The 26,701-nt window shown below is 46.0% G+C and overlaps 1 protein-coding gene across 2 annotated transcripts in view; it reads right to left on the bottom strand.

Annotated features, from left to right (window-relative positions):
• CACNA1E (calcium voltage-gated channel subunit alpha1 E) overlaps positions 1 to 26,701 on the bottom strand; it is a 359,312-nt gene that overhangs the window by 124,292 nt on the left and 208,319 nt on the right. For both annotated transcript variants that reach the window (XM_066361678.1, XM_066361677.1), the window contains one exon: positions 12,288 to 12,391. In XM_066361678.1, the coding sequence (XP_066217775.1) occupies positions 12,288 to 12,391 (104 nt within the window). The remainder of the gene's footprint in view (positions 1 to 12,287; positions 12,392 to 26,701) is intronic.

The following is a 26,701-nucleotide window of genomic DNA, read 5'->3' as shown; positions in this document are numbered from 1 at the left end:
AACTTTTAGTACCTTGTTTTGGTCATTTACTGTGATTCATCCTACTCACTGATTTCCTGATTCTTTTTCCCTTAACACATTGACCCTGCCTCTCGGAGTTCACCTTTCCAGGTATGACTGTTAACTTCTACCAGGTCCGACCTCACCACTCCGTCCCCATCACACGTCTTCAGCCAATTACCCTCCTGCCTTGGCCCAGGCCCCCGGAACCACCTATCCTGGTCCAGCCTCTGCTTCCTCAGAGAGATAAAAGGGCACTAGAGCTTAATTTTTAAGAGGAAACAGAATTTAAATAATGATTTTTTAAAAAGCTAGAGCCTCCCCCCTCTACCCCAAAACAGCAACGTCACATGTCCCATGCACAATCTCAGCCAATACGTTATCAATATGGGACAATTTCAGGATACTGGCACTGGTGATACATCTTCCTAATTTATTAATACATTCTAAAATGGGGAGGACTAGTCTAGAAAATAGAGATGACATTTGCAAGCACAAGAATATAAGCTCCATGAAGGCAGAGAATGTTTAATTCCAGCACCCAGAACAGTATCTAATACACAGTAGGTACTCAATAAATGTGTGTTGACTTAATAAATTCCAAAGAGCACTTTGTTGTGTTATATCATGCTTGGAAACTACACCCTGATATTTTAAGAAGAGGCCAAGCTGCCAAGATTCCACTGGACATATCCAACTCCATACTGGCAAACAGTCTTTTTGCAACGAGAAACACTGGACTGAGGGTCAGGGCTCCTTGCTTTTAGATTGATGACTGAGGGCATGCCACTTGTTCGCTTTGAGTGTCAATCTCCTTATTTGTAAAGTAACAATAAGACACTCCCTAGGGTCATGGCTAGAATCAAACAAACGAATGCATATGAAGATGTTTCCCGAGTGGATAGCTCTAAAGAAAGGAAGGGTAACAGGGTTAGTCTTTTTCTGCTCTTAACAGACTTAATCGCCCACTATTCCCAACAGGATAACAGCTTTAACTATTCCTGAAAAGTGACTATTCCCTAAGTGGTCAGCAAACTCATTAGTCCACAGAGCCAAATATCAACAGTATAACAATTGAAATTTCTTTTGAGAGCCAAATTTTTAAAACTTAAACTATATACTGTAGGTAGGTACATTCCTTATCGAGGTAGCGCCCGCATGTGGTATTTTGTGGAAGAGCCACACTCAAGGGGCCAAAGAGCCCCATGTGGCTCACGAGCTGCAGTTTGCTGACCAAGGTGCCTAACTATTTGCTACATATGACATAAAAGGGTTAATATCCTTACCATACAAATAGATCTTTTAATTTCCTATGAGAAAGTCGTAGATGCCAATAGGAAAATGGGCAAAAGAAATGAGCAATTAAAAAAATAAATAGCAGTGTGAAAAAAAAGTCCCACGTGTGACCATTACTTGGCTACAAACACCTATCAGCCCACAGAGCAAATAGCCTTTCCGGTGTTTTTTCCTGTACCTCCACCACCAGTGATTACACTCCTGACTCTAAGATGCCAGCTCCTCCCTCAGTCCTCTGCCATCCAATTCTGCAAGTCACAAGGGGTACGCAGTCTCCTAAGAGAAGCCTGGTGCTACTGGTTTCCCTTCAAGTTGGCCTTTATTTATTGAGCACACGAACAAGGCCCGAGGATGTGGGGAGACATCTGAATACGTGGAAAGCCACCTCCAGCACAAAACAACTCCTAACAGATGATAGAGCCATTCGTAACTCCAACGCAGGGAGACAGGACATCCGGGGGGACAGGAAAGCTCTATGCCTCTCCAGCTGTGCTGCCTTAGGCGAGACTCTTACACTTTCTCTGCCTCCATTTTCCTCATTTAAAAAATGGGGTTAACAACAGTACGTGACTCTCGAGGCTGTGATTAAAATGAATCAAAATAATGTATATAAAGTATTCAGCCCAGTACAGCTTTCAATAAAGGCTAGCTCTTGCCTTTAGTATTATTAAGTTCTATAACAAAATTGAATGATGTTATTCTGTGTAATAAGTTTTATAATGGACAGGTACGTAGTGCTGTGGGGAAGTATGGGAGAAAGATGTAACTCCTAACTACAGAAGGGAGTCAGGTATGGATGGATTTGGGAAGAGCTCATGAAAGAGGTCAAAGCTGAAACAGGCTGTGATGGATGAGGAGGAATTCAACAAGGGGCCCATGTGGGGTATGGGGGTTGGGCTCAGGGGTCCACTGTTACTGTTCTCAGCTGGGTGCCATGGAGGTCAGGACTACCAGTGGTCCCTGAACACAGCTGAGCACATGCTGATTGACACAGTGGGGGTACTTGGTAGGTAAGAAGAATGGTTCTTTCCCAGCCCCAGCAACTGAGGTTCACAGACTAAGTGTTTACTCTCTTCCAGTATTTAACATGCACAATCTGATCTAGTTTCCCCAACAATTCCATACAGTGAATACTAGCACCCTTGCTTGCTATGGGTCAACAGGCTATAGAAATGTGAAGTGACTTGCCTAAGGTCATAGAGATGGCAAGTGATGGAAATGGGATTTGAACCGGATACAGTTTACAGAGTCTGTATTTTAGGAGCAGGTGGTACCTGCAGGGCAAAAAAAAAAAAAAAAGAGCATGTGGACAGGGAGCCAGAGGACCTAGGCTAAAGTCAAGTTCTGCCACTACATAGCGGGGTGTGACCTCAGGAAGTCGCTTAACTCTCTATCCGGAGTTCTTTCATTGTAATATGGAGGCCAGGAGCAAGTGCCACTTAACAGTTCATTCTATCTCAGTATTTTCTTATTATGCCCTAGATACAGTTTCCCCAACTGACATATACACCAGCATTGTGCGGAAATACAGACTCTTTCAACAAACTCTCACAGCTTTGGATGTGACCTCTGTGGTCACACAACTCACCCAGGAAAGTGTCCCTCTAATCAGGGAGGGAACTCTGGTCATCATACCGCGTTTAACATGGAATCTCTGTCCGCAGGACTGGGAAGCACCACATGTCCTGGTCACCTCCAATGGGCCCCTTCATTTCCATCACCTTCTGCTGAACTAGATGCCAGGTCATTTCCTTCCAAAAAAAAAGACGTTTCAACTATATGGAGGATGTGTTCGAGAACAGAGGTGTTTGAGCCTGGCAGACCTCAGTCCAAATTCTGATCCTGCTGCTTAATAGCTTTGTGAACTCAGGCCAATTACCAAACCTCCTTGTCAGTGACCCCGTTTGTAAAAGAAGATAGCAATACTTCATAGGGTCATTGTGAGCATTAAATGAAGCTATGTCTGTCATGGGATTGGCAGTGTTTGGTCCACAGCAGTCTCTATAAACTTAGATTAGAAGAAAAAAAAAACCCCAACTTATAGCAAACCCTATACTACTACCATGAATAGGAGGTGTGTTAGGCTTTCTCAAACTCAGTCCAAAATCATTTTTTTTGCTCAAAATCTTTGCCTTCTGTTCTTCTCCAGCCACCTAGTGGCTCAGTTCAGGAATCTAGCAACAGTCCCAGAGCCTTCTGGCCCCCTTCTGCCCTCACTGTACTCCCCGACACATCCACTAGTCTCCGAGTCACGCAGAGTTGTCCCGCCAACACCTCCCGGATGCGGCCCATGCTCTCCACCGCCACTCCCTGTTCTTCAGGCCGCGCTGCTTCTCTCCCCAACTGCTGCTCCTCATGCATCTCCCCCTCTGCCCCTCTATGTACCTTCTCCAGGGTGATCACCTTTTGGTGCAAACTGGTCAGCTTCCAAGCTTCTGGGATCACGTTCAAAGTCACTAGCTCAGCCCATATGAAGGGCCCTTCACGAGGAGCCTCTGCCTCTAGTTTCGTCTCCTCGACTTCCCCCAATGTGTTTCTGTCAATCACTCGGCATGGCCTTTTATGCCTTCTTGACTATCAACCTACCGGAATGTCCTCCTCTTCTGGCTAGCCATTACTCATTCTTCAAAAATACACATTGATGTCACCTTCTTCACCCAGCCTTGCCTGATTCTTGCCCCCTTCTAATTTTTGTGCCCACCCTGTGCCATCTCTTGACCTAGACTATAAAGCTCCTTGAGGGTGGCAGCAGGTAACATTCCGCAAGCAGGTAACATACAGTCACTGTCGGCTGAGTGAAGGACTGAGTTTCTACCAGGTGATTCCAGTATGAGAACCCTGGCAGGAGAAATCTCCTGTGGTTTGTCCACACCCTTATCTCGGCCAGTCCCCTTCAAGATCATACACACGTCAAACTAATGCCCATTAATCTCTCAGTGAGCTCATCTGGACCACTGGGCTGGGCATGAATAATTTCCTTCTTGAGATGACCGGCCATTCCTGCCTCAACTCAGGCCTGGGAAATACTCAGGGCCACCTGCTGATATTCAGAGAGAGGTAATGGCAGGTGCCTCATAAGATCCAAGGCTGAATACTGAAGGCATACTTGTTAGTCTCTTCCTTGTGGACTGGGCCTCAGTCCTACTCATTTTTTGTATCCTCAGCTATGCCTTGCAAGACAGCAGGTACCCAAAATCTGTGACATATGTGAATCTTAAATATGTGACATATGAATATTAAGTAAATAGCTCTTGACAGGAATAGCATTCTGGATCTAGTTAAACTTGGACTCCATTACATGCATTTTGAATGATTCCCTTAATCTAAGTATCTTTTTAGTTTATTCATTGTTGTAATCCCAGAGTCTAGCAAGGTATAAAAGTTAGGGGATCAGGGAACGTGCAGATACTCCAGTACTTTCAGCCTTTGGTATAGCGCATTTTCACCAATGAAATAAAAGTTGGTTTTGCATCTCATTTGCATAACCAAACAACTTTCTTTGACTTGTTTGCTTTTCTGATGTTCTTGTTTAATTAAAAAAATCAAATGCTTCTTTTTTTATCGCTTCATATTCATTTTGAAATATCCCCTAATTTTTGTGAACAGTATATATACAGTAAATACTCAATAAACATTTGTGGAATTGTGCTTAATTGTCAAACATACTTAGCAAATGAGTTGGTAGCAAGACAAGTTATTGTCTTGCTTTTATGGGAGCCACTCCACTCAATCAATAGATGCAACCAGAGCATTCCTTTCCCAATGTGAGCAGTTCACCACTCCCCATTAGTCCATGGGGCAAGAGGATCTGAACATGGCTCTTGGCACCCTCTACCTTGTATGTACCAGTTCATGTTGTGAACATGAAGACCAGTGTGTGTGAATAACTGTGTGTATCAGTGTGTGTACACATTAAAACTCACACCTACATCCATGGTCAGGATGATGTTTTAGGTTAACCCCTGGCAGACTTTCTCTAGTTGTGCCCCCTTCATAGTGCCATTGTTCCTGGATGGAGACCACCTGGTATATTAAAATAACTACCTAACCAGAAGGTGAGAAACTGTAACCTCTGGCCCCATAACCTCTGCCAGTAACTATTTGGAGAGTCACACCTCCAAATCTCCCTCGTCTCATCTTCTGAATGAAGACAGCTCTACCTCCTGTGCAAGAAACAAATAAGATCATGGGAGCAAAGATGCTTTGAACTAAGACATACTATACATGCACAAAGCTACCCATTGCTCTCCGCATGCATTTGTAAGCAGTCTCTGGCCTGGCTGTCCCTGCCCCAGTTTGAGGACAACGCAAACGTTCCCCAAGCCTACCTCCTTCTCTCCAGAAGCATGGGAGCAGCGGGTAGAAGTGGTGGGATCGTGGGGGGTCACTTCTGTCTGTGTGAGCCTTCTTCCCTGCAGCACCTGACCGACTCCAGGACGTGCTTGCAGTCCTGGTCTGTTTCCACAGAGACAGGAAGCTCTGCTTCGCCTCAAGACAAAGCTAATGGTTTCCATCAAATCCCATTTCTTCCAAGACATGTAAGAATGCTGCAATGCCTCTATACACACTTCCTCTTTAAATACACCAAAGCCGACAAACACACCTTGTGGCCTTCCTTCTACTAACACCTGTGGCCCTGGCACTATGCCGCTACCACTGCCACACATGGTACCAGTGGGCCATGGCCACCAGCATCCCCTGTCACCTGGACTCTTCTTGTCACTTGCTCAACACAGGGGTACCTCCTTCCACTGCCTGCTCTCTGCTTTATGAAATTGTTGGCATATAACATCCAAACTGCCTGCAGCTCACTGGGAACATGCCCACTGGAGACAAAGCCTTCAGAGCTTGTCCCTGGCTCTCAAGTGCAACTCCCAACCATGCCCTCACTCAGAGGAGAAAGCCCACATCCCATCCAGAGGCGTGTGAAGTCCTACCGAGCGGGGGGGGGGGGGGGAGCCCAAGGCCTGCCCATTTCTGCACACAGAACCAGCTGTGGAGCCATCTGCAGATGCTGGTGAAAACCCCACCCCATGTGTGCTGAGTACCAGAATGTGACAAAGAAACCTGGATGGGAATAACTCAGTCCCCTACTGTCAACACTCCTCTAAATGTCAGAATGCATTCACACCAGCTGTTGCCAGCTGCTGTTGTCACTTCCTAGGCTCCCCTAGAACTGCTAAGGAGGCAAATGTCACTTCAGTTCTGTTTCCTCTCACAACCCGAAGGGGCTGCCTCCCTGTCCAAGAGGAGCTGATGGCCTCATGACTGGTTTGAACCAAACGTGATAGCCACCCAGACCTAACATGTGCAGAAAACCAAGGTCTCTGCTTACAGAGAGAACTGCTGTCCTGTCTCAGAGGGAAGGAAGCAGGCTCAGAGGCACTTGTCCAAATGCACAAGGCTAATGAGAGGCAGAGTTAGGCTCTTCTCCGTGACTGACGGCTGTCTCACCCAGCGTGCCTCTCTTCCCATTTGGAGAAGGATGTAGGAGATTTTAAAAATGCCATTCCAAAGCAGAGAGTCCACCAGTGTGGATATTCTCAGACACAGGAACTGTCTTGTAGGGCGGTGCTCTGTCCCACTTCCCGCCCTGTGAACTTGAACCCATACTGGAGTCTTATCTGAACACCAACAACGTGTTAGCATAGCACCTCCTTTCTCGCTCTTCCGATACTAAGGATCTGACTTGAGTTTCTAAACTAAGAATGAGTAATGATCAAGAACATCAGGTAAGCTCACACTAACCAGAGAGCCCTACCCTCGACCCCTCAGTAGAAATACAAGAAGAAAGAAGTCTATGGTCAGGCCCCAGCTGTAAGCAGTCACTGAGGGGAGGAGCATTTGAGTTCCCAGCAGTTATGTGGAGAGAATTATCTAGAGCAGCGCTTGGGTGTGAAGGATGTCAATAAATGTGTCATGAATGAGTAAATACAAAAGAAATTCCATGACATCTTACAACTCTCAACTCCAGATACACACTATTGAAAACTCCTTCACCCTATCTCCTGTTTTTTCTTCACAATCATTTCCTAAGTCACCACAGGCTCTTAGCCCACCGAGTTGGACAACAGTGGTTGTTTCTACCTTCATCCTCTACCGAATCTGGTCTCTGCTCATGCCAATCCCTTCCCCACAGATGCCGGACCAATGATCTTATGTATGCCTCCAGTCCAACACCTTTCTGACTGTGCAATTTTTACTTTCAAATTTAAATTCTATTTTCTCAAAGTAATGCATGTTAAGTTTTAAATTCAAATACTTTTAAAAGACTGGTAATAAAAAGAATAGCAGCTCAGAGCCTCACCCCCCACCTTTCCAATCTCTGAATCTAACTCCCCGGAGAAAAGCACTGACAATTCTTTTTACCTGTTTCTTCTGGTATTCACTTCCAATTTTCTAAATATTACACCTATACAACTGCTATTTCTTGATCTTTCAATTTTAGATATTACTTAAAGACTTCCTCACTGCACTGTGGAATCTAAGATTTTAATCCTTGACATTCTTTTCCCCTCCCCCATCCTCTCAAGGAGATGACAGCACCGTAGAAGCTATCTGGGAATGCAGTTTGACAATGTAAATGTGGTTGACATCAGATCTGTATCAAGGGCTTACTATGCTTCTGCTTCTTTAGTGGTAACACATTTGCATTTTGTGGAATTAATGCTTAGATCAGGGGGTGTATATATATATATACAAATACATGTGTGTGTACATCCACGCACATATATTCATATGTATATAGTTTGAAAAAAACCATTCAACTTTTTTGAATATAATAATCATCAGGGGATATATTAGCTTTATATTTTTTCTAAACAGATTTTTTAAGCCCTCTGTCATCCTACTAATATCTGAACCTGCTTCTCTCTAGGCCACTGACAGCTTCAATCCTCATCATTCTGGGGATTAAATTAAATCCTCTCCTCTATTACATCCCTTGTTTCCATGAGTATTATGTCCTTCTCTTTCATCAGTTACTTCCTTCTTTTTAGTAGCTCACATTCTCTAGAAACTTCTTCAGAAAGAGTGTATCTGAAAATATTGCTCTTCTAGCCTCACAAATAATTGCTACTTGGGCTGGGTATAGACTTCTAAACTGGGATTTTTTCTTTTTCCTTCAGAAAGTTTTAGGCACTTCTCTATTGTTTTCTAACTTTTTATATCATTTAGAAACCCAAAGACACCCTAATTCATAATTCTTTGTGGGTAAAATCCATCCCCTTCTCAGTCACCAGAAGTTTTTAGAATATTCTCTTCACCCAGATGCTCTGAAACTTCACGATGTTTCATCTTCTGGGGTCTCTTGGCATTAGTCATGCTGAGGGCTCAGTGGACATTTTCATTATACATCGTTCCCTTTTATCTCCGTACCCACTTCCCATCTTCCTGCCACACAAACTACCACTAACAACATAGTCAATGTCTACTTTTTATTTAGATGAATTTTTACAAACTGTATTGTGTGCATGTATTTTTATTTATATAAATGATATATCACACTGTTTCCTTCTTATTTTCTATAAATTCTGTTTTTATGATATTCTATGTTTCCAGGTGAACGTGGTAACTGCAGACTACATCATGGGATGCATCCAGTGGTTTTCCCATCTACTCTCCCAGTCATGGATACCGAGGTTGCCTCCGACTCCCCAGCAGCAAAAAACAATGTTGGAAAGAGTATTCTTGCACATGTCTTAACGAGTCCTTTAACCTGGTAATGTCAGTTTACTGGTGCTGGGAACGTTTGGGATATTTTTCTTTGTTAATTTCTTCTTTTGCATTTTATGTAACCCTTATTAGTTGAAAGTTTGACCTATCCTCTGATTATCTTATTTTAAAATTTTTTTATTGACATTAGAAAGACAGGAAGAGAGAGGAAGGGAGAGAAGAGTGGAGGGAGGGAGGGAGAAAGAGAAAGACACACAGGAACCTAGAATTGTTCCTGTATGTGCCCTGACCAGGGATCAAACAGGCAACTTCTGCACTTCAAGACAAAGCTCTATGGGCCAGGGTTGGTTATCTTATTTTTGTTCTATTTTTTCTACAATTTCATCAATTTTATATTCCAATAATTTATTATCTTTTAATTTTTATAACACACTTTTACACTAATTCATTTTACATTAATGTCCAAGAACTCTTCTTTTTTTTTTTTTTCTTCAAGAACTCTTCTTAACTGTTAAATGTCTTCTCTTCATCGCAGTCTGTTACTTTGTGGATGAAGTTATTTCTCATCCATGTCTGCTGATACCAACTATATCTTTTTAAAGTTATCTTCTGCTCTCTGCATTGTTTCTATTTCCTCAAGCTCCTTTTTTCCATTTATTTTGTTTTTGGCCTTTGCATTAGACATTTTCTTCAAAGTATAATGATATCTAGCTGTGTGTTCATATTGAAAAGCAAGGCACAAAAAGCTTATTAGAAACTGTGTGCATGGTTGGGGCTTGTAGAATGGTGGGTATTGTGTGTTAAAAGGTACCCCCACCCCCCACCAAAAAGCCCCCCTAAAACAGTATGTCTATATCCTAATTCTTGGAATCTGTAACTGATACCTGATTTGGAAAAAGGGCCTTTGCAGATATAATCAAGAATCATGAGATGAAGAAGTCATCCTGGATAATCCAGTAAGTGTCCTCATAAGAGAGGTAGTCAGAAGAGAGGAGGCAATGTGACCACAGGGGCAGAGACAGGAGTGACACAGCCACAAGCCAAGGAACATCTGCAACTAGCAGAGGCCATAAGAGGAACGAAAGAAATGCTCCCCTACAGTCCCCAGAGGGAGTAGAGTCCTGCTAGAGTTTGGACCTCCAGCCTCCAGAACCATGACAGAATTCATTTCTCTCATAGTTTTAAGCCACCTGCATATGATGATTTGTTTTGGCAGACACGGGACATGGATACTGTGAGCCACACTGAAGGTAATGGGTGGGAACCCTTTCTCTGGTCACCCTCATTCATCAGTATACATAGATCTTTTCTCTTAAGCTTAATAGTTTTCCTACAGAGGAAGTGAACTCCCCACCGATGCTCTGAGCTCCTGCCAGATGGTGCCATTTCTGAGAGATACAGTAGCAGTGGGCTGGGAGTGCTGAAATGCAGTCTGGGGGTTTTCACTTAACCCTTCTGTTCCCACCACAGCATATCAATGCCCCCCCCCCCCACCTGCTATTCCTTTCCCAGCTTCTCCCATTCAGCCTCCACAGGGAGTGGTAAGACTTCTGACTTTGTCTGGGCAAAGGCTGGGTGGCAAACACCTGTCAGCACTGTGCGGGGAGAGGGCTGCCGAGTGTTCTTTACAAGGACTTTTCACCAATGCTCTTATTTTTACCACCACCCAGACTAGACATACCTGGTGCCTCTAATTCTCAAGCCTTACTCGGGCTCTGTGGGGTTCTGACGGACACACATGTTGCTTTGTTTTTATTGGCATTCTCCACCCAAGACAATTAAATCTCAGCTTTTCCACCACCAGGTCAGTGACCATTTGTTCTCTACCCTCAAAAATTTTGCTGACATCTCTCGTCCGTTGTCATTTCTTCTGTTCTTTCTGTCACCGTGCCCATCTTAAAATTTACTTCCTATGTTAGTTACAAGAGGTTCAACCTTCCATGTTTAAACTCTACCATCACCTTATAAATTTTCACTTGAAGAACTTATGTCACTCAGAAAAGGAAGTTCAATTTTGCTTAGGAAAATGTAAGACTCTCTAAAATCGACCCCTGCTTTAGCCCTCTCATTATATGCAACCATTTCATTTCATTATATGCAACTTTCATTTCCCAAAGTGAGATTCCCGCTCTGATTAAACGTGGTTGGAGTAACTTCACTCCCCATGACAAGTTCCCTCTCTTCATCTTCGGTTATGTTGTGGCGCTCCACTTCCTGGAATGTTTATGCCTACATTTTCTATTTTATCTTATTACATACATAACCACAGATCCAACCCAAACTGGTCCTATCCTGTTTCTAACAAGACCCGGAATGAAAGTTTAAACCTTGGATACACCACATACAACAAACACTTGTGGGCCCTTAATTGCTCCCCACTATGGAACCAAAGACCAGGACACGACCAGGACATGACCAGACCCTGAATGCCCGAACTCTTTCAGAAGAGAAGCGTCCACTATCCAGGGAGATCTGGTACTGAAACCCCTTGTATCTTGCCCCAAACCTCTGAGTGGGAGACAGAGTAGGGCCTTGCCTCAGTCTCCTTCCCAGTCAACCTTGCAATAAAAGTTTTTTTCTTTTTTCTCAAAAGCTGATGCCATAGTATTGGCTTCTATGTGCCTAAGGCAGTGAGCCCTTGCTCAATAACACATATATTTTATATTCCAAACAAAATCCCAATACTTCAAGAAACCACCTCTGATGACTTCAGAGGATATAGATTTGTCCCTTCCCCAAAATAAATTATCTGTATCTCATATTAGTCAGTAAAAGAACTCCCATTCTCTGTTTTAAGTAGTTGTGTTGTCCTCTCCTCAAAACATAAGGTCCTTAAAGGCAGGAATAGGGCCTTACACATCATGTGCTCCTCCCAATGCGCCCCAGGGCATTGGACACTGAGCACTTGCTGACTGATGTACACTAAGCCACGCCCCAAATATGGCATCTGATGTCCAACACACGCTAAAGTAAGAATCTCTGGAGGGTAGAGTCGACATCTTATTCAACGTTATATCCCTAACAACCAGCACAGAGTGTGACACAGAAGGTCTATGACTGCTGAGGGACTAAATGAAAGGATGGGTGGTCAAGTGACCTCTCATTGTACTCAGTCTCAAGATTTTTTACTTCCTAAGAATAATAAAGATGATTAGAAAGACAGTTCACTACTGCCTTCCCCACATCAGGAACACCGCTGGGCACAGAGGGGCTGCTCAGTAGATATCGTCTACATGCAGCTTCAATGAATCAAGCTGCCGTGAGTCAGGAGCATTGGTTTACGGTTAGAAATAGGTTAAAAGGAACACGTGGCTTACCCGGAAAGCACTCCCAGGACTAGGTTGAGAACAAAGAAGGAGCCAATGATGATGAGGGGGATGAAGTACAGCCAATTCCAGGTGGCTCCTAAGGCATCATTGGTCTGAAAGAAAGAAAAGTGGTTCCTTAATAATTCATCAAAACCACGTGCCAGCTGAAGGCCTCCATTCTCACAGCTTCCCACTCAGGATGATGTGACAAACACAGTGCGGTCCAGTTCAACATTGCCTTGTTCCCCTCCCAACCTGGTGCTGCTGGTGGTTAACTCATTCTCCCATATGCGTACTGAAGGACATTGCGTCAGCCTCCTGTAGCATCCTAAGTTGGAAGAGACTAACACCCTCACTTAACAGATGAGAAAACAGAACGCAAAAAGGTCAACTACTTTCCAAAGATCATGCGAATAGTCACTGGTTTTGCAGTGTTTGATGATGGGGGTTCTAAGTTTTTGCGTTCTAAATTGGACAAATTCTCAAAAAGACGGACAGGCTGTGTCCATCATTCTGTTCCACTAATGCTGGCCAAGGCCTTGGCAGGATTGCTTGGGAGAAATTAGGGTCACCCACATCCTGCGCAGTCCCTGACCTGACCTCTGGCTTGCTTTCTTTCATCTTAGCCCCCTAGTAACAAGCTGCCCCAGGCCTGGCCGAGCAAGGCTCTGGACAGAACGAGGAATAAATCTAGACTTGAAGAGTGATCCCTTGCTCCCTTCCTAATGTTAATGCACAGTCACCTGAAAATGCATGACTATCCATATTCTAGATTCTTTTACCACAAGTTAGATGTAAGGCTCTTGAATGGTGGAGACTGAGGGAGCATTATACCACCTGACTTAGCCAACAGAAGCAACTCTTAGCGGGGAGTCTTACTAGGACCTTAAACAGGGTCCGGGCATTTTGAAAAGTCCTCTGGAGCCTCTCAACAAAGCTTCACCTTGACTCTCCCATGATTTCAACCCCAGATCTTTCCAAATAGTCTCCTTGAATCATCTTTTACACATGCAGGGTTTTCAAATCTTACCTCATCGCCCCCCCCCCCCACACACACACAAAACAAACCTTTAATACCTGATTGAAACTCTATGGAAAGATGGTTTATCCCTGATTCACTGGAGAAAAAGGCATCCCAGTCAAATGCTTACCCCCAATTCACAGACTAATCTAGTAAAACAAGCCTATGAACTCAGCCTTTCTATGGCAAAGTGTTTCTTGTCCCTGTGGTTTACCTTCCACTAAACTTGGCAAACATATTTTGATTCATGGAACTCATGCTTTCTGTGGACACCTATGACAGTCTACCTTGTTTTTCTTCCAAGTTATGTCACTTCCATTCTGCCTCCCATTCAAACATGTCAGTCCATAGACAATAGCCTCCCACTGGTAATTAGGGCAGCCTGGACAGATTTTTCCATTAAAAAGAGCTTTTGGGGCAACCTCTTGGGGCACGAAAGACCAAACTTGTGTCTTTTGTGTTGTCCCTACACTGTTCAGAGAGATATGATTGCTAATGCAACAAAATAAAAGTTAAACACAACTTTCTGAACTGGATAGGACAAAGACAGGGGTCTGCTAATTTCAGGGTATGGGATCTAACTCTTTGTGTCCACTAGGTCTGCTCTGTTAAATCTAAGCAAGGAAAATGTGAGCCAGCCCTCAGCGCAAACTGCCTCTATTCAGATACATGCCAACAGACTCAAAGGCTTTGAGTGGACGTAGAAAACTTTTTCTCTGAGATAATTGAGACATGGGCCCTCCTGTGCACTGAAGGATTGGCTGAATGATACCAGTACAGCTAGCTCTGTCTTTACTCATGATTATGAGTGCAACAGTTTGTAAACTAGTTAGCTCAGACATTCACCAGTGGTGCTCAAATTGACAAGTTTCAGTCACTCTATGGCTTAGCCCAGTGGTTCTCAAAACTTTTTAAAGATGAGGCACATTTAAAATCCTACAAATAATTGTAGGCGCACTATATACAAATTTCTGAGAAATATGTTATAATAATTAAGTCAAATATTAAAGAAAAAATATAAACTCCAAGCATGCTTTTATGGTAATTAAACAAAATAAATATGACAAAATTAAATTTATTCTGACATTAAAAAATTTTTGTTACTTTTTTGAGTTATGCTTTTTAGAATTCGTAAAAAAAGGGGGTTAAAAAATTTTAAAAGATTTTTTTTTTTTTTTTGCATTTTTCTGAAGCTGGAAACGGGGAGAGACAGTCAGACAGACTCCCGCATGCGCCCGACCGGGATCCACCCGGCACGCCCACCAGGGGTGATGCTCTGCCCACCAGGGGGCGATGCTCTGCCCCTCCGGGGCGTTGCTCTGCCGCGACCAGAGCCATTCTAGCATCTGGGGCAGAGGCCAAGGAGCCATCCCCAGCATCCGGGCCATCTCTGCTCCAATGGAGCCTTGGCTGCGGGAGGGGAAGAGAGAGACAGAGAGGAAGGAGGGGCGGGGGTGGAGAAGCAAATGGGCGCTTCTCCTATGTGCCCTGGCCAGGAATCAAACCCGGGTCCCCCGCACACCAGGCCGACGCTCCACCGCTGAGCCAACCGGCCAGGGCCTAAAAAGTTAATTTTTTATATATAGATACATTCTTAGTAATATTTAGTAAATTTGGCAGGTCCCGGCATGAATGTGTTAAGTTTTTTTATTCTTGTGTTTATGAGAAACATGAGCCTGATGTGTCCTAGTGATTTCTTCAATGTTTGGGCATATATTTGAAAGGCAAACTTTCATTTCCTCGTCAATACATTGAAGAATTCCTCTTTTACTCTTAATTGTGTTGAGTGCAGAAAACCCCCACCATACGTATCATCTTAACTTGACACCAAAGGATAGAAGAAACTTGCCTCTAGTCTTTCCGGGAACATGGGGGGAGGGTGTAAACATTCCAGCACCACAGCTTAACAGCCTTTTGCAACCTAATCAGGCAAGTGAGGTAGAGGGTTGGGCAGATTGCCAGTTTACAGCCAATTCCCTACACCTCTGTCCCCCAAAAATCTAAACTTCAAAAACCCTGTTGGTTTTTTGGTCCCCAATAGGCACATACAGTGTGTCTGTAAAGTTATGGTGCACTTTTGACCGGTCACAGGAAAGCAACAAAAGACGATAGAAATGTGAAATCTACACCAAATAAAAGGAAAACTCTCCCAGTTTCATACCTATTCAGTGCAGTTCGATGTGGGCTCACGCACAGATTTTTTTTTTTTTTTTTTTTTTTTTTTTTTTTATTTTTCTGAAGCTGGCAACCAGAGCCACTCCAGCGCCTGGGGCAGAGGCCAAGGAGCCATCCCCAGCGCCTGGGCCATCTTTGCTCCAATGGAGCCTTGGCTCACGCACAGATTTTTTAGGGCTCCTTAGGTAGCTATCCTGTATAGCCTCTACAGACTTGTCACTGACTGATGGCCTACCAGAACGGGGTTTCTCCACCAAACTGCTGGTTTCCTTCAACTGCTTATCCCACCGAGTAATGTTATTCCTATGTGGTGGCACTTCGTTATAAACTCGCCGATATTCACGTTGCACTTGGGTCACGGATTCGAATTTAGCGAGCCACAGAACACACTGAACTTTCCTCTGTACCGTCCATATCTTGACTGGCATGGCTGTGGCTACTCCACTGTATACATGGTGTTACGTCATCATCTGCGCATGCGCACATGCTGCCACATCATCCTACAGAAACTGGGAGGGTTTTCCTTTTACTTGGTGCAGAATTTCACATTTCTATCATCTTTTGTTGCTTTCCTGTGACCAGTTAAAAGTGCACCATGACTTTACAGACACACTGTATTTCTCTGGAATACCATAGGGTGCACCAGTGCACCCTGGCACACACTTTGAGAACCACTAGCTTAGCCAGTCCCCCCATTGGCCTTCTTTGTCAGCAAGGACCAAGTCTGCTCCTAGCACCCTGATCAGGACTCAGCTGCCAAAAAACACTAGCTGATGTCAGTGATGATAATTTGTGACCTTTAAGGTGCCTTTGGGCTCAGGAGGGACTGAGTGACAGTTTGGAGAATGCTAAAGCCATTCCAGTCAGGTGACCATTTGTCAGAGATGTTGTAGTGTGAAGAGCGCTCCCCCAACAGTGCTCTCATTGCTAGCTCTCAGTGGGATGTTCGTGTGTTCTGTGGGAAACGGGCTTCTGCAACTTGGGCGGCACAAATGAGATCTTCCCTTTCATGTGCGAGAAGACCCACACTAAATGGTCGTTACCTTTGCTCAGTCCATCATTTTCTACTCTTCCTTGATTATGAAAGCCCCTTTCTCAAAGAAAATGTGTGAACATACCAGGAAATCGAGCCTGTGAAGTGCAGGAATGACTCCCCTCACTGCCCCAGAGTGTGGGGTCCGATTCTCCCAAAAGTACCGATGATGAACAGCATCTTCTTATTCACAGTTTTGTGAGAATGTCTTGGTTTTGCTGCAACCCACCTTAAGCCAAGAACCTTAACTCGTTTCTGTGCCTAATACCTAACAAAGTGGCACACACAGCAGCTCAATTGATCAATAAACAACCACAATCTGAATAAGATGATTCTCATGTTGGAAATATATCCTCCCCTCAAAATCATTCTGATATCACCCTCTATACCCATGAAGCTCTGTGTGAATTGATTAAAAAAAAAAAAAAGAGGCCATCCTCTATGGCACTGGGGCCTGTTGGATGAACAAAAGAGGAGGCTGGGAAGAGGGAGAAAATGTGGGAAGAGGCGGCGGCACCAGGAGGCACTCTGCCCTGGGTGGGGGTTGGGAGGGTTGTTGTTAAAGATGACTGACACTTTAAAAGGTTCTTCTGGAGAAAGCAGCTTGACAGCCCAGAGATTATTCACAAACCTTTTAATAGACTCGCCACCCCCTCTCTACATCTTTCTTCTCTCCCATCCATCCTTCCTCCCCAGGTAGCCTCACCTACCTGTCAAAGGGTCAGCAACACATCCAGTCCACTAGGACAAGACCACACGCCTCAGCAGGACGGGGCAAGCAGAGGACTAAACACTTCCTTCCCCCAAAATGCCAAGGTTCTTTCTGATGCTAATGACAGCTTCAATCTCCTTCTTATTTGTCATTAATTAAAACCTTGAAACTGTCCCTTGTAGAAGAGATGACGCCTAAAGTGTCAGATTAAATAAGAACATAATTGACAACTCCCAAGGGAGCAAGTGCCCTGGTCCCTTGTGAGGTGGGAGTCAGGGACACCAAGCCTAAAGTTGACAGTTCAGCGGGAGTTGTGACTCCTCTCTTGGGGCATGTATGTCCATGTCACAAGGGAGGTGGAAGACATAAGGGCTTTCTGGGTGACAGGGAGAATTTCTCCCTCCCCTGCTTTCTCTACTGTACCCCTGCTGCCACCCTCTGTGTGGAGGACCATCATCCCTTATTTTCCCTAGCGACTCCCTTCAGAAACAGGGGACGCTGTGCTAAGGTCTCTGAGCAAGGTTCCAGAGAAGGAGGCCCACAGCTTTCCAAACACGTCCCACTGGATTCTGGCCCTAGGAGAGGCTCGCAGTGAAACTTTTCCTGCCCTGATCTCTACTATGAAGCATGAAGTGCAAACCAGGCCCCTCCCTACAAAGACAGCCCCTTCCTTCCCACCGTCCTGGGAACACCGGCTGTGTGTCAGGCATTACAGCAGCCTGCTATTCTTTAGGGCCAATGTCCTTTTAATCTGAGATGCCGATTCCCTGCCCACATGAGCCAGCCAAGCCCCTAGACAGGCAGGCTGGCTGCTCCCCCTCTTTCTCACCTGCTGATCGCCTGGGCGACACACACATGCACACGTACGCTATGCATGACAGGGGTGATGACAGATGTAGAGAAAGCAGTCGGGGGTGGCAGCCCACCTGCACAGGAGTGCTCGGCGGGCCCCAGCCCTGACACCGAGGGCTTGTGTTCTGTGGGAACCTGCCTGACTGGGGGTGGAGAGGGCACTCACTTCCTGCGTAAACAGGCACACATGGCAATTATCGCATTAATCTCGGGGGGGGGGGGCTGGGGAAGGTGGGGGTGGGGGAGCACAGTGGAGAGAAAGACAGAGATAGAGACAGCAAGAAGAAAGGGTCCCAGGTTCTCCTGGCCCGAGGCTGTATCAGCAGGGCCAGGCTCCAGCCTTGGAAACAGGTGTCTCTGAAGGTCCCACTGGGCTCCGTGGGAAACACGTGAACTTGCCTTTCACAGCCGGGAAGGCTGACTGAGTTGGGACTGGAATTAGGATACTGATCCCAGGGTGTTTGCTTGTTTTTTAATGAGGGTTTCTGGGCTACACCTGGTCCCCAGACTGAAGGCAGCACTGCTGGCGAGCCCTGGACTGACTGGAGCCGGCTTTCTCCTCCGGGGCTGGGAGCTATCCTCGTGGGGCTGTCCTGGGGGTACAGAAGCAGCGTCCCTGGCCTCTGCCTACTGGATGCCAGGAGCAACACCCCCCGTGCTCCAGTGCCCTAGGGCGGGGATGGGGCGCACAAACACAGCTTCCAGCTGAGGACCGCTGGCTACCAGGCTCCATGCAGAGAGAGATCTTTGGAATTACCAACCAAGCTCAGGTCCAGGAATGGGTACAGCAGCTGCCCCAGGCTGCCCAAAGGCCCGGCCATTCATCTCACCAAAAGCGCCTGTGCCAGGCCTCTGCTGACACCCACCCAGAGAGAGGAAACTCAGAGAGGGCGAGAAGTGGGAAGGAGCAGCACAGAGGCTGAAGACAGAGTCCCCTGCCTGACACCTTCTCCACAGGCAAGCCACCGGGGCATCTGTCACTTAACCAGCTGACTGGCTTCCCCTTGGCCCCCACTTCATTCCTGCACCCGGTGTGACAGCTCCTTCCTCACCCCAAGGGACTCTTGGGAGTCCATGTCTCAGAGCTGAATGTCATACTGTGTTCAACGAATTTGTGGACCACGCAGTGTGTGGCTGACACTCCTCTCGGTGTTGGAGATAAGTGAGCAAAACAGTCTCAGGCTGTGGCCCGTGTGAAACACTATAGTGGAGAGGTCCACATTGAAAACAAGAGCACAGGAGTCTGCATAACTGAAGCGTGGTCAATGCAAATGTGCAGGTGCGTCTGAGCACATCCGGTGGTCAGGAAAGGACTTGCTGAAGCTTTCGGAGGAAAGAATCACACGAGACACTAAGAAACTACCTTGGCTGAGATAAGAGGACAGAAAAAGTTTATGTGGAGGTGAAAGGAAGAGGAGGAACAGGTTAAGTTTAAGAAGCACTAAAACTTGGGGGACATAGAAGAATGGGGGGGAGGCCCTCTGGGAATGATCCCCTGCCACTTGCAACCGTGGCCCCCAGACTCCTACGTGCACGCTATACAGAACCACATGCCCTGAGGGTGCCCGCATGGCCCTTCCGAGGTACCATCTAGCCCCCATAAATGGAACACTAGCCTGACTTAGGTCGGCCTAGCCAGGAAATGACACTGGATATCTCCCTGCGTATGCTGAGCCACCCACGTTCCCTCTTTGCTCAGGACTCACATTCAGAATAGCCCTTTCTCACCTCCCTCCTGCCCCTCCCTGTTCAGCGCCCACTAGCCTGGATGTGGCAGATCCTGGGCTGCCCCCTCAGGCCCTCTCTACCAGCAGGTGTGCGTGTTAGCTATGGGTATTAGCTGCTAAGGACTCACACCTGCACATTATCAAAAGTCTGCCCCTGCCTCGCCTGTGAGTTTGTGCCAACCTATGGGGTGGGAGGGTGACCTGTCCCCAGTAACTAACTGATGTGGGGCTATTACTGGCCCAGCCTCTTTGCCTCTGAGTGGGACACCCTTCGTGGTACAATCCACACAATGGAGTTACCAGTGGGATCAGGCTGAGGCTACAACTTTTGAAATTCAACCTTGTTTAGCATCTCCCCCTGACCCATCTTGCTTCCTTTGTATCCTTACAAGTATCTTCTGAGAGCAGTCCCTCTCTAAATCACTACCACAAAACTCTGCCTCTGAGTCAATTTATTAGAAATCTGACTTAAGGTGTTATACCCTTCTCATAAGAGGTTGAACAACCTTTAAAACAGCCCAACACCTGGCCCCTGAATCACATGGCTGGATGATGTTTCCAAGGATAGAGCCACTTGAACTCCTCTGACCACGCCCACATTTTAAGAAGGGGACACTGAGTATAGTGTACCTTACATCAGGCAATTGAAGGCCCATGGAGCATCCAACCTAGCTTCCAGCATCTCAGGAAGTCTAGCCGTGATCTTGGAAGTTTATCAGAACACACTATAGAACCCACCTCTTGATAGAACAGGAAACTGAGGCCCAACCAAGAAAAGTGACCTGGAGCAGACCTGGGCCAGTCTAGAACCAATGGTTAGCTTCTTGAGAACACTGCCCTCTCCCTGTATCGTTTAGTCTAGGGCAGGGATCCCCAAATTTTTTACACAGGGGGCCAGTTCACTGTCCTTCAGTCTGTTGGAGGGCCAGACTATAAAAAAAAACTATGAACAAATCCCTATGCACACTGCACATATCTTATTTTAAAGTAAAAAAGCAAAACGGGAACTAATACAATATTTAAAATAAAGAACAAGTAAATTTAAATCAACAAACTGACCAGTATTTCAATGGGAACTATGCTCCCCTCACTGACCACCAATGAAAGAGGTGCCCCTTCCGGAAGTGCGGCGGGGGCCGGATAAATGGCCTCAGGGGGCCGCATGTGGCCCACGGGCCGTAGTTTGGGGACCCCTGGTCTAGGGTCTCTTAAAAGCAATCCTTGGCCCTGGCCGGTTGGCTCAGTGGTAGAGCATCAGCCTGGCGTGCAGGAGTCCTGGGTTCGATTCCTGGCCAGGGCACACAGGAGAAGCGCCCATCTGCTTCTCCACCCCTCCCCCTCTCCTTCCTCTCTCTCCTCTCTTCCCCTCCTGCAGCCAAGGCTTCATTGGAGCAAAGTTGGCCCAGGCGCTGAGGATGGCTCCATGGCCTCTGCCTCAGGTGCTAGAATGGCTCTGGTTGCAACAGAGCGATGCCCCAGATGGGCAGAGCATCGCCCCTAGTGGACGTGCCGGGTGGATCCCGGTTGGGTGCATGTGGGAGTCTGTCTGACTGCCTCCCCATTTCCAACTTCAGAAAAATACAAAAAAAAAAAAAAAAAAAAAGGCAATCCTCCCCATGCTATTACCAGCTTCCAGGAAAGAAGAAAAATAGGAAAGCCCGACACTAGGATCCAGCGGCCAGAAAATGAGAGCTTTCTTCCCAGCCCCCCAGCAAGCAAGAGGGCGAGGGAGCCGGTGGGAAGAGTGAGAACAGAGTGGAACACAGCCTCCTGCTGCCGCGCAGCAAGGCACTGAACCTGTGAGTCCTGGAGGCAAAGCAGCTAGTCCTGTCTCAGATCCCTGAGCACATCTAGTGCACGTGCTAAGTCTCCCCACACAGACAAGCCCCGCCAGGGGTCGGGTCTAAGCCGTCAGGAACCAAGGCTCCCCACTCCTTCTGGCGGTTCCAAGCCCCCAGACTTGATGGCCAGCAGCTACCTTCTCCCACTTGCCTAGCTGTCAGTGACGGTCACCGAGGGTGCATCAGTGCCTTTGTCCAGACGCAAAAGCCCCTGTGGGAGTAACTGCCTATTGGAGATGTCACCACCTACTCTCCCCCTTCTCTTTCTGGTGGGAAAACAGAGCAGAGCCCGTCTGGCAAAGAGGAGAGCAGAGGAAAACGGCGCTCTGCCCTTGTCCCCAGGCAGTGGTCTGACGCCAACGAGACCAGGCTAGGAGCTAGGCTCGGCCTCAGCGGCAAGCTCTGTGCCTCCTGGACGGGGGCAGTGACCACGACTGGCGCTGGGTACAGATTGCAGTGAAGACCTATCCACACTCCTGGCAAGATGACTCAAGAGTAAGTCTCAAACTGGGAGAGGGTGAGCAGGGCCACAGCGACCAGGAAGGCTGCCATGACCGTGTCTGCAGAGCCAATGCCTCAAAACTCACACAACTCAGGCCCCTGCTGTGCTCAGAATCTCTCCAGTTCAATCCTAAAATCTCCAAGCCTCATTATGTAATGTTTATCCCGTTACCTCCCTTTCTGAGCTCCGGCCCAGAAACCCAGCATGGAGACAAGAAAGCCTTTAAAAGGTCCTATAACTGCTGAAGCTGAGTTTGGGTTACATACAGGCTCGATAGCCTGTTCTCTCTTGTTTATTTAAATTTTTTCAGTACTGAAAGGTTTCAAGTTTTTCCCAAATAAAATTGAGTAGTTTGTTTATATAGTTCAGGGTCTTGTGAACTCAAGAGAAAACCCTTTGTTAGTCAAAATAGTAAAAAATGTTAACAGTGATGATAACTGGGGGAGGGGAGTAGAAATAAGTGATCTTTTAAAATATCTTTTGATTAAAAATTTAAAACCTTTTATTGACTGACGAGACACACACACAGAGAAACATTTGCTGTTCTACCCATTTATGCATTCATTGGTTGATTCTTGTATGTGCCCTGACTGGGGATAGAACCCACAATCTTGGCATATCAGGACAATGCTGTAACCACTGGTACTACTTGGCCAGGGTCAAAATATCTTTTCATTCTTTTCTGTATTTTGCAACTTTTGCGCAGGAACTGTTTTTTGTTCATTTGATTTTATGGTTATAGAGAACAAAATATATTAGAAAAACAATCAAAGACCAGGACCTCCTGCCCTTCAGCTGCAGTCACTGGGAAGCCAGGACAGCTGACCTACAGTGAGCCATCCAGGCTGAGATGCTGCTTTGTTTTGGGAAAAGGCGAGTATGTTGCTCTGACACCACCATATGCAGGTTGCCCAAAGTAGATAACTGAAAGAGGAAATTAACAAGGATGCATCCTGCATGTTCTACAGGGCTTACCAATGAGAGACTTGACTTCCTCTTTCAAGAAAGGCACCAGAAAGAGCTCAAAGAATGACAGTTGAGAAGAGTCTCAGAAGACCCTTCCTCTGAGATCCAGGGACAAACGGTACATATATAAGGCAGACAGACGCTCTACACTGGGAGAGCTTTGTGCAGGGTTTGTTGTGTTCTAGAAAAACTGCTGATGATACTAGGACAACAAATCTTTAACCAGTTCCTAACGGGTACTCCACTCTATGCCATGGTCCCCAAGGACCAAGCCTTCCAATTGCCATCATCTACTGCTTTTCTATTGGTCCCTGTCCTCTCCAGCTAACTAATCACTATTTTCCATTCGGTCTAATATGAGTACTCTAATTTTCCTCATCTTGCAGATTATAGAGCTAGAAGGAATCACAGCATCTTCCACAAACCCTTCGTTTTGTGGATGAAGAACCGAGGATCAAAAGCAAGTGACTGCTGGAAGATACTCCACCAGTTGACTTCAGAAACGGAACCAGCTTGCAGGACTTCTGGCCTCCAGTCGACTCTGCACAGCCCTTCTATCCCATACCACTCTTCCATACTTAGTCTGAGTAGCAAATTGTCCCCTCTGGTTGTTTATGTATCTAATTAGTCTAGCCTCATGATCTCATTTGGAAGCTACATCAATTTGTAGTCCTTTCTAATCTCTAATGAATTCTCTCACTTCTAAAGGTTCAGAGTGTGGAGCTCAGAGCTGTGAACCCTGCTATCCGATTTAAGGAAAAAAGGCAGAAGGCTAGGGGTGTCACAGAAAGCTTCCTGGGTTGTACCTTCACCTGGACTTGAAGTAGGAGGACAGAGTTTGCCCAGTCAAGAGAGGAAGAGAATCCAACGAGAGGGAAAGGGCTGGGAATAATGAGACCACAAAGACTTGCTGTTAGCAGAAATGAGTAAGGCAAGACCAGGGGGAGCAGGTCATGAAGAACCTGAATAGTGGCCTAAATATCTGTTTGGATTTGTTCATTCCCCATGAGCTCTTCTTCCTTCTTCCCTCTCCTAACCCCTCCCCCCACCAAACCACAAGTACTCTCATACTGGAAAACACCCCTCTACAAGGCTTCCTCTAAGCACAGTACTCCACTCCACTGCAGAACCCCCAGCACTGAGGCTCACCCTACAGTAACAAACATATTCCTTCAAAACTTTGAGTGTACACTCCACACAAGACGAATAAGAAAGAAAAACAACACTCATGGGCCTTTGTATCGGTTAAGATGACAAAATCACAAGTATAAATACCTATAATAGAAAACATAACATTAAGGGCTGCACTAGGGTTTTTATTTGTTCTTATTTCCCTTCTTTATATGTCTTTTGTCTCTTTCACATATTGGTCCTACCTTCCCATTAAGGTGGAATGTTTCTCAAACACAGAACTGCATCTTTTATTTCTCTGTTCACTCCACCGACACCTGAGGAAGCCCCAGGCCAGTAGGTTTCTTTTTCTTTCTTTTTTTCTTTTTCTTTTTTTGTGGCCATAGGACACGCTCTTATTCCAAATGGTTTGAAAGCAAGAGACCATGGCTTTTAAGACTTTGTGCCTTCAGGATCCAGGACAGATCTCTGGATAGCACACTCAGTAAGTCTGCATCAGTATAGATGGGGATAATGAAGTACCCCGTTCTACCTGCCTATCTGCCACCTGAGCACCTGAGAGTATGTTGGGGGAGCCTCTCCACTCTGGTCCCGCGGGATCAGAGTTTCTCAAAGCACGCAGGGCTACAGGTGTGCCCGAGACACTGCTCCACTCGCCTGCAGTGGCTGCGGGCAGAGCCTGGCATAGAGTCCCCAGGCTGACCACCTCCGTTCGTGAGCAGTCCTGCCCATTTACCCCAGTGTTAGACAAGTGTTATTCTCCATGTGTGCCACCACGTGAAAAAGAATGAGAATCGCTGTGCCAGATGACCATCTGTTGGGGACACCAAGGAGGGAATTCCTCGCCTGGGTAGGTGCCTACATCAGACAACAGATGTGAGGTGCTTCCCACTCAGACCCACATTCCTCACTCTGCTTCTCCTCTCTCCGGAACTCTGACGCTCAGGTTCTGATTCGACCACTTCCCCAAACCCTTTGCTTCCCTTATATCTCTTGATGTCTCCCATTTTGTTTATTCTGCTGCTAGAAATTTACCTTGGTCCTTCCTCTTTCCCGTAAGATGCACAAAACTCATTCCAACTGAGCATTCCCGTTGGTTTGGGAGTATAACGAGGTTGAAATAGAATACAGAGAATAAAACAATAATGATCATTGTTTCTCCAGTCTGGGAACCATTGGAAAGAATTCTTTTCAGCTTTCCCCACTCTTTGCACAACTTTCTTTGCTGTGTATTAGGGTGGAAGGTACGGAGGTCAGTGATGACAGGTGACTAGCAAGAAAATACATATGAACTGTTAGATGACAGCTCCAACAGAAACCCAGTTCCACCTGTTTCTGGAAGTACTAAGAGAACCCCATGACAAAATCTTTATCTAAATATTGTCCTGTGACTTATACCCTAAGGTTCCAGTGTACCTGAGGAAGAAAAATAGGCATGGCTTCCACTTATTAAGCACTTATCTATGCTGGACATCAAACCAGGTGCATAATATGCATGAACTCTAACCTCCACAACCATGTGGAAGAGAGATGCAATTGTAAGTTTACATATTAAACAACAAAATCCAAGCTCAGAGAGGAAAGGGAAACTTGCCCAAGGTCCCACAGTCAGTATAGTGTAGACACAGAATTTAAACTCATGTTTGACTTCTTCATAAGATATGACCTTGTGATGCCCTTCTTATGGTGGCGGGGGTGGGGTGGGGGGGATAGAAATAGTGTTTTAACTTGGAACGTATTTGAGAACAGAGCTGTGAATGCAGGCACAGTCAACCCTCGATATCTGGGAGCGGGGGTTGGTTCCAGGACTCATCCTGTGGATACCAAGATCCTCAGACACTCTAGCTCCTTATATACAGTGGCGTAGTATTTGCATGAAACTGTATCTGCATATAGGCTACAGCAGGGTATGGCTACACATCACTCCATTCACGTGGATCCAGTGTAGTGCTCAGCAGGTGACATTCAAGTTTTGCTTTTTGAATCTTTGTTTTTCTCTCCTGGAAGCTTTTCAATTCGAGGTTGGTTGAATCCGCAGGTGCAAACCCACAGATACAGAGGACTGACTGTGTTTACAACAGCCATGCCAGCAGAGGAAATAATTTCTGTCCAATCTCATATGGTAATCCTGTCCAAACGTTATACTGTTTCAACGCCTTTGATGTTTACACTTTAATTTCTTCTCTGCCCTGGATGTCTGATAGGCTGAAAGACAGTCACAGCAAGTTTCCTGGCTAGTAGTGCAACAGCCACTCCGTTGCCAGGGTGATCCTGTAAAGTGGGACAAGTGATTTTCAGTCATAGCTGGCTTCAGTCTTCAGAGCAGAGGAAAATTGTCATTTCTATCCAACCTATCCGCCCTGTTTCCCCTCTGCTTAAAACCCTCCTATAGCTGCCCCTGCCAAGTCTCCTTCCAAGACTGACCCCAGCCTAACTCTCTAGCTCAGCCCACAGCCCCTGCCT

The sequence above is a fragment of the Saccopteryx leptura genome, chromosome 2, assembly GCF_036850995.1.
Source record: "Saccopteryx leptura isolate mSacLep1 chromosome 2, mSacLep1_pri_phased_curated, whole genome shotgun sequence".
NCBI classification, from domain to species: domain Eukaryota; kingdom Metazoa; phylum Chordata; class Mammalia; order Chiroptera; family Emballonuridae; genus Saccopteryx; species Saccopteryx leptura.
This window is presented reverse-complemented; position numbering and strand designations above follow the sequence as displayed.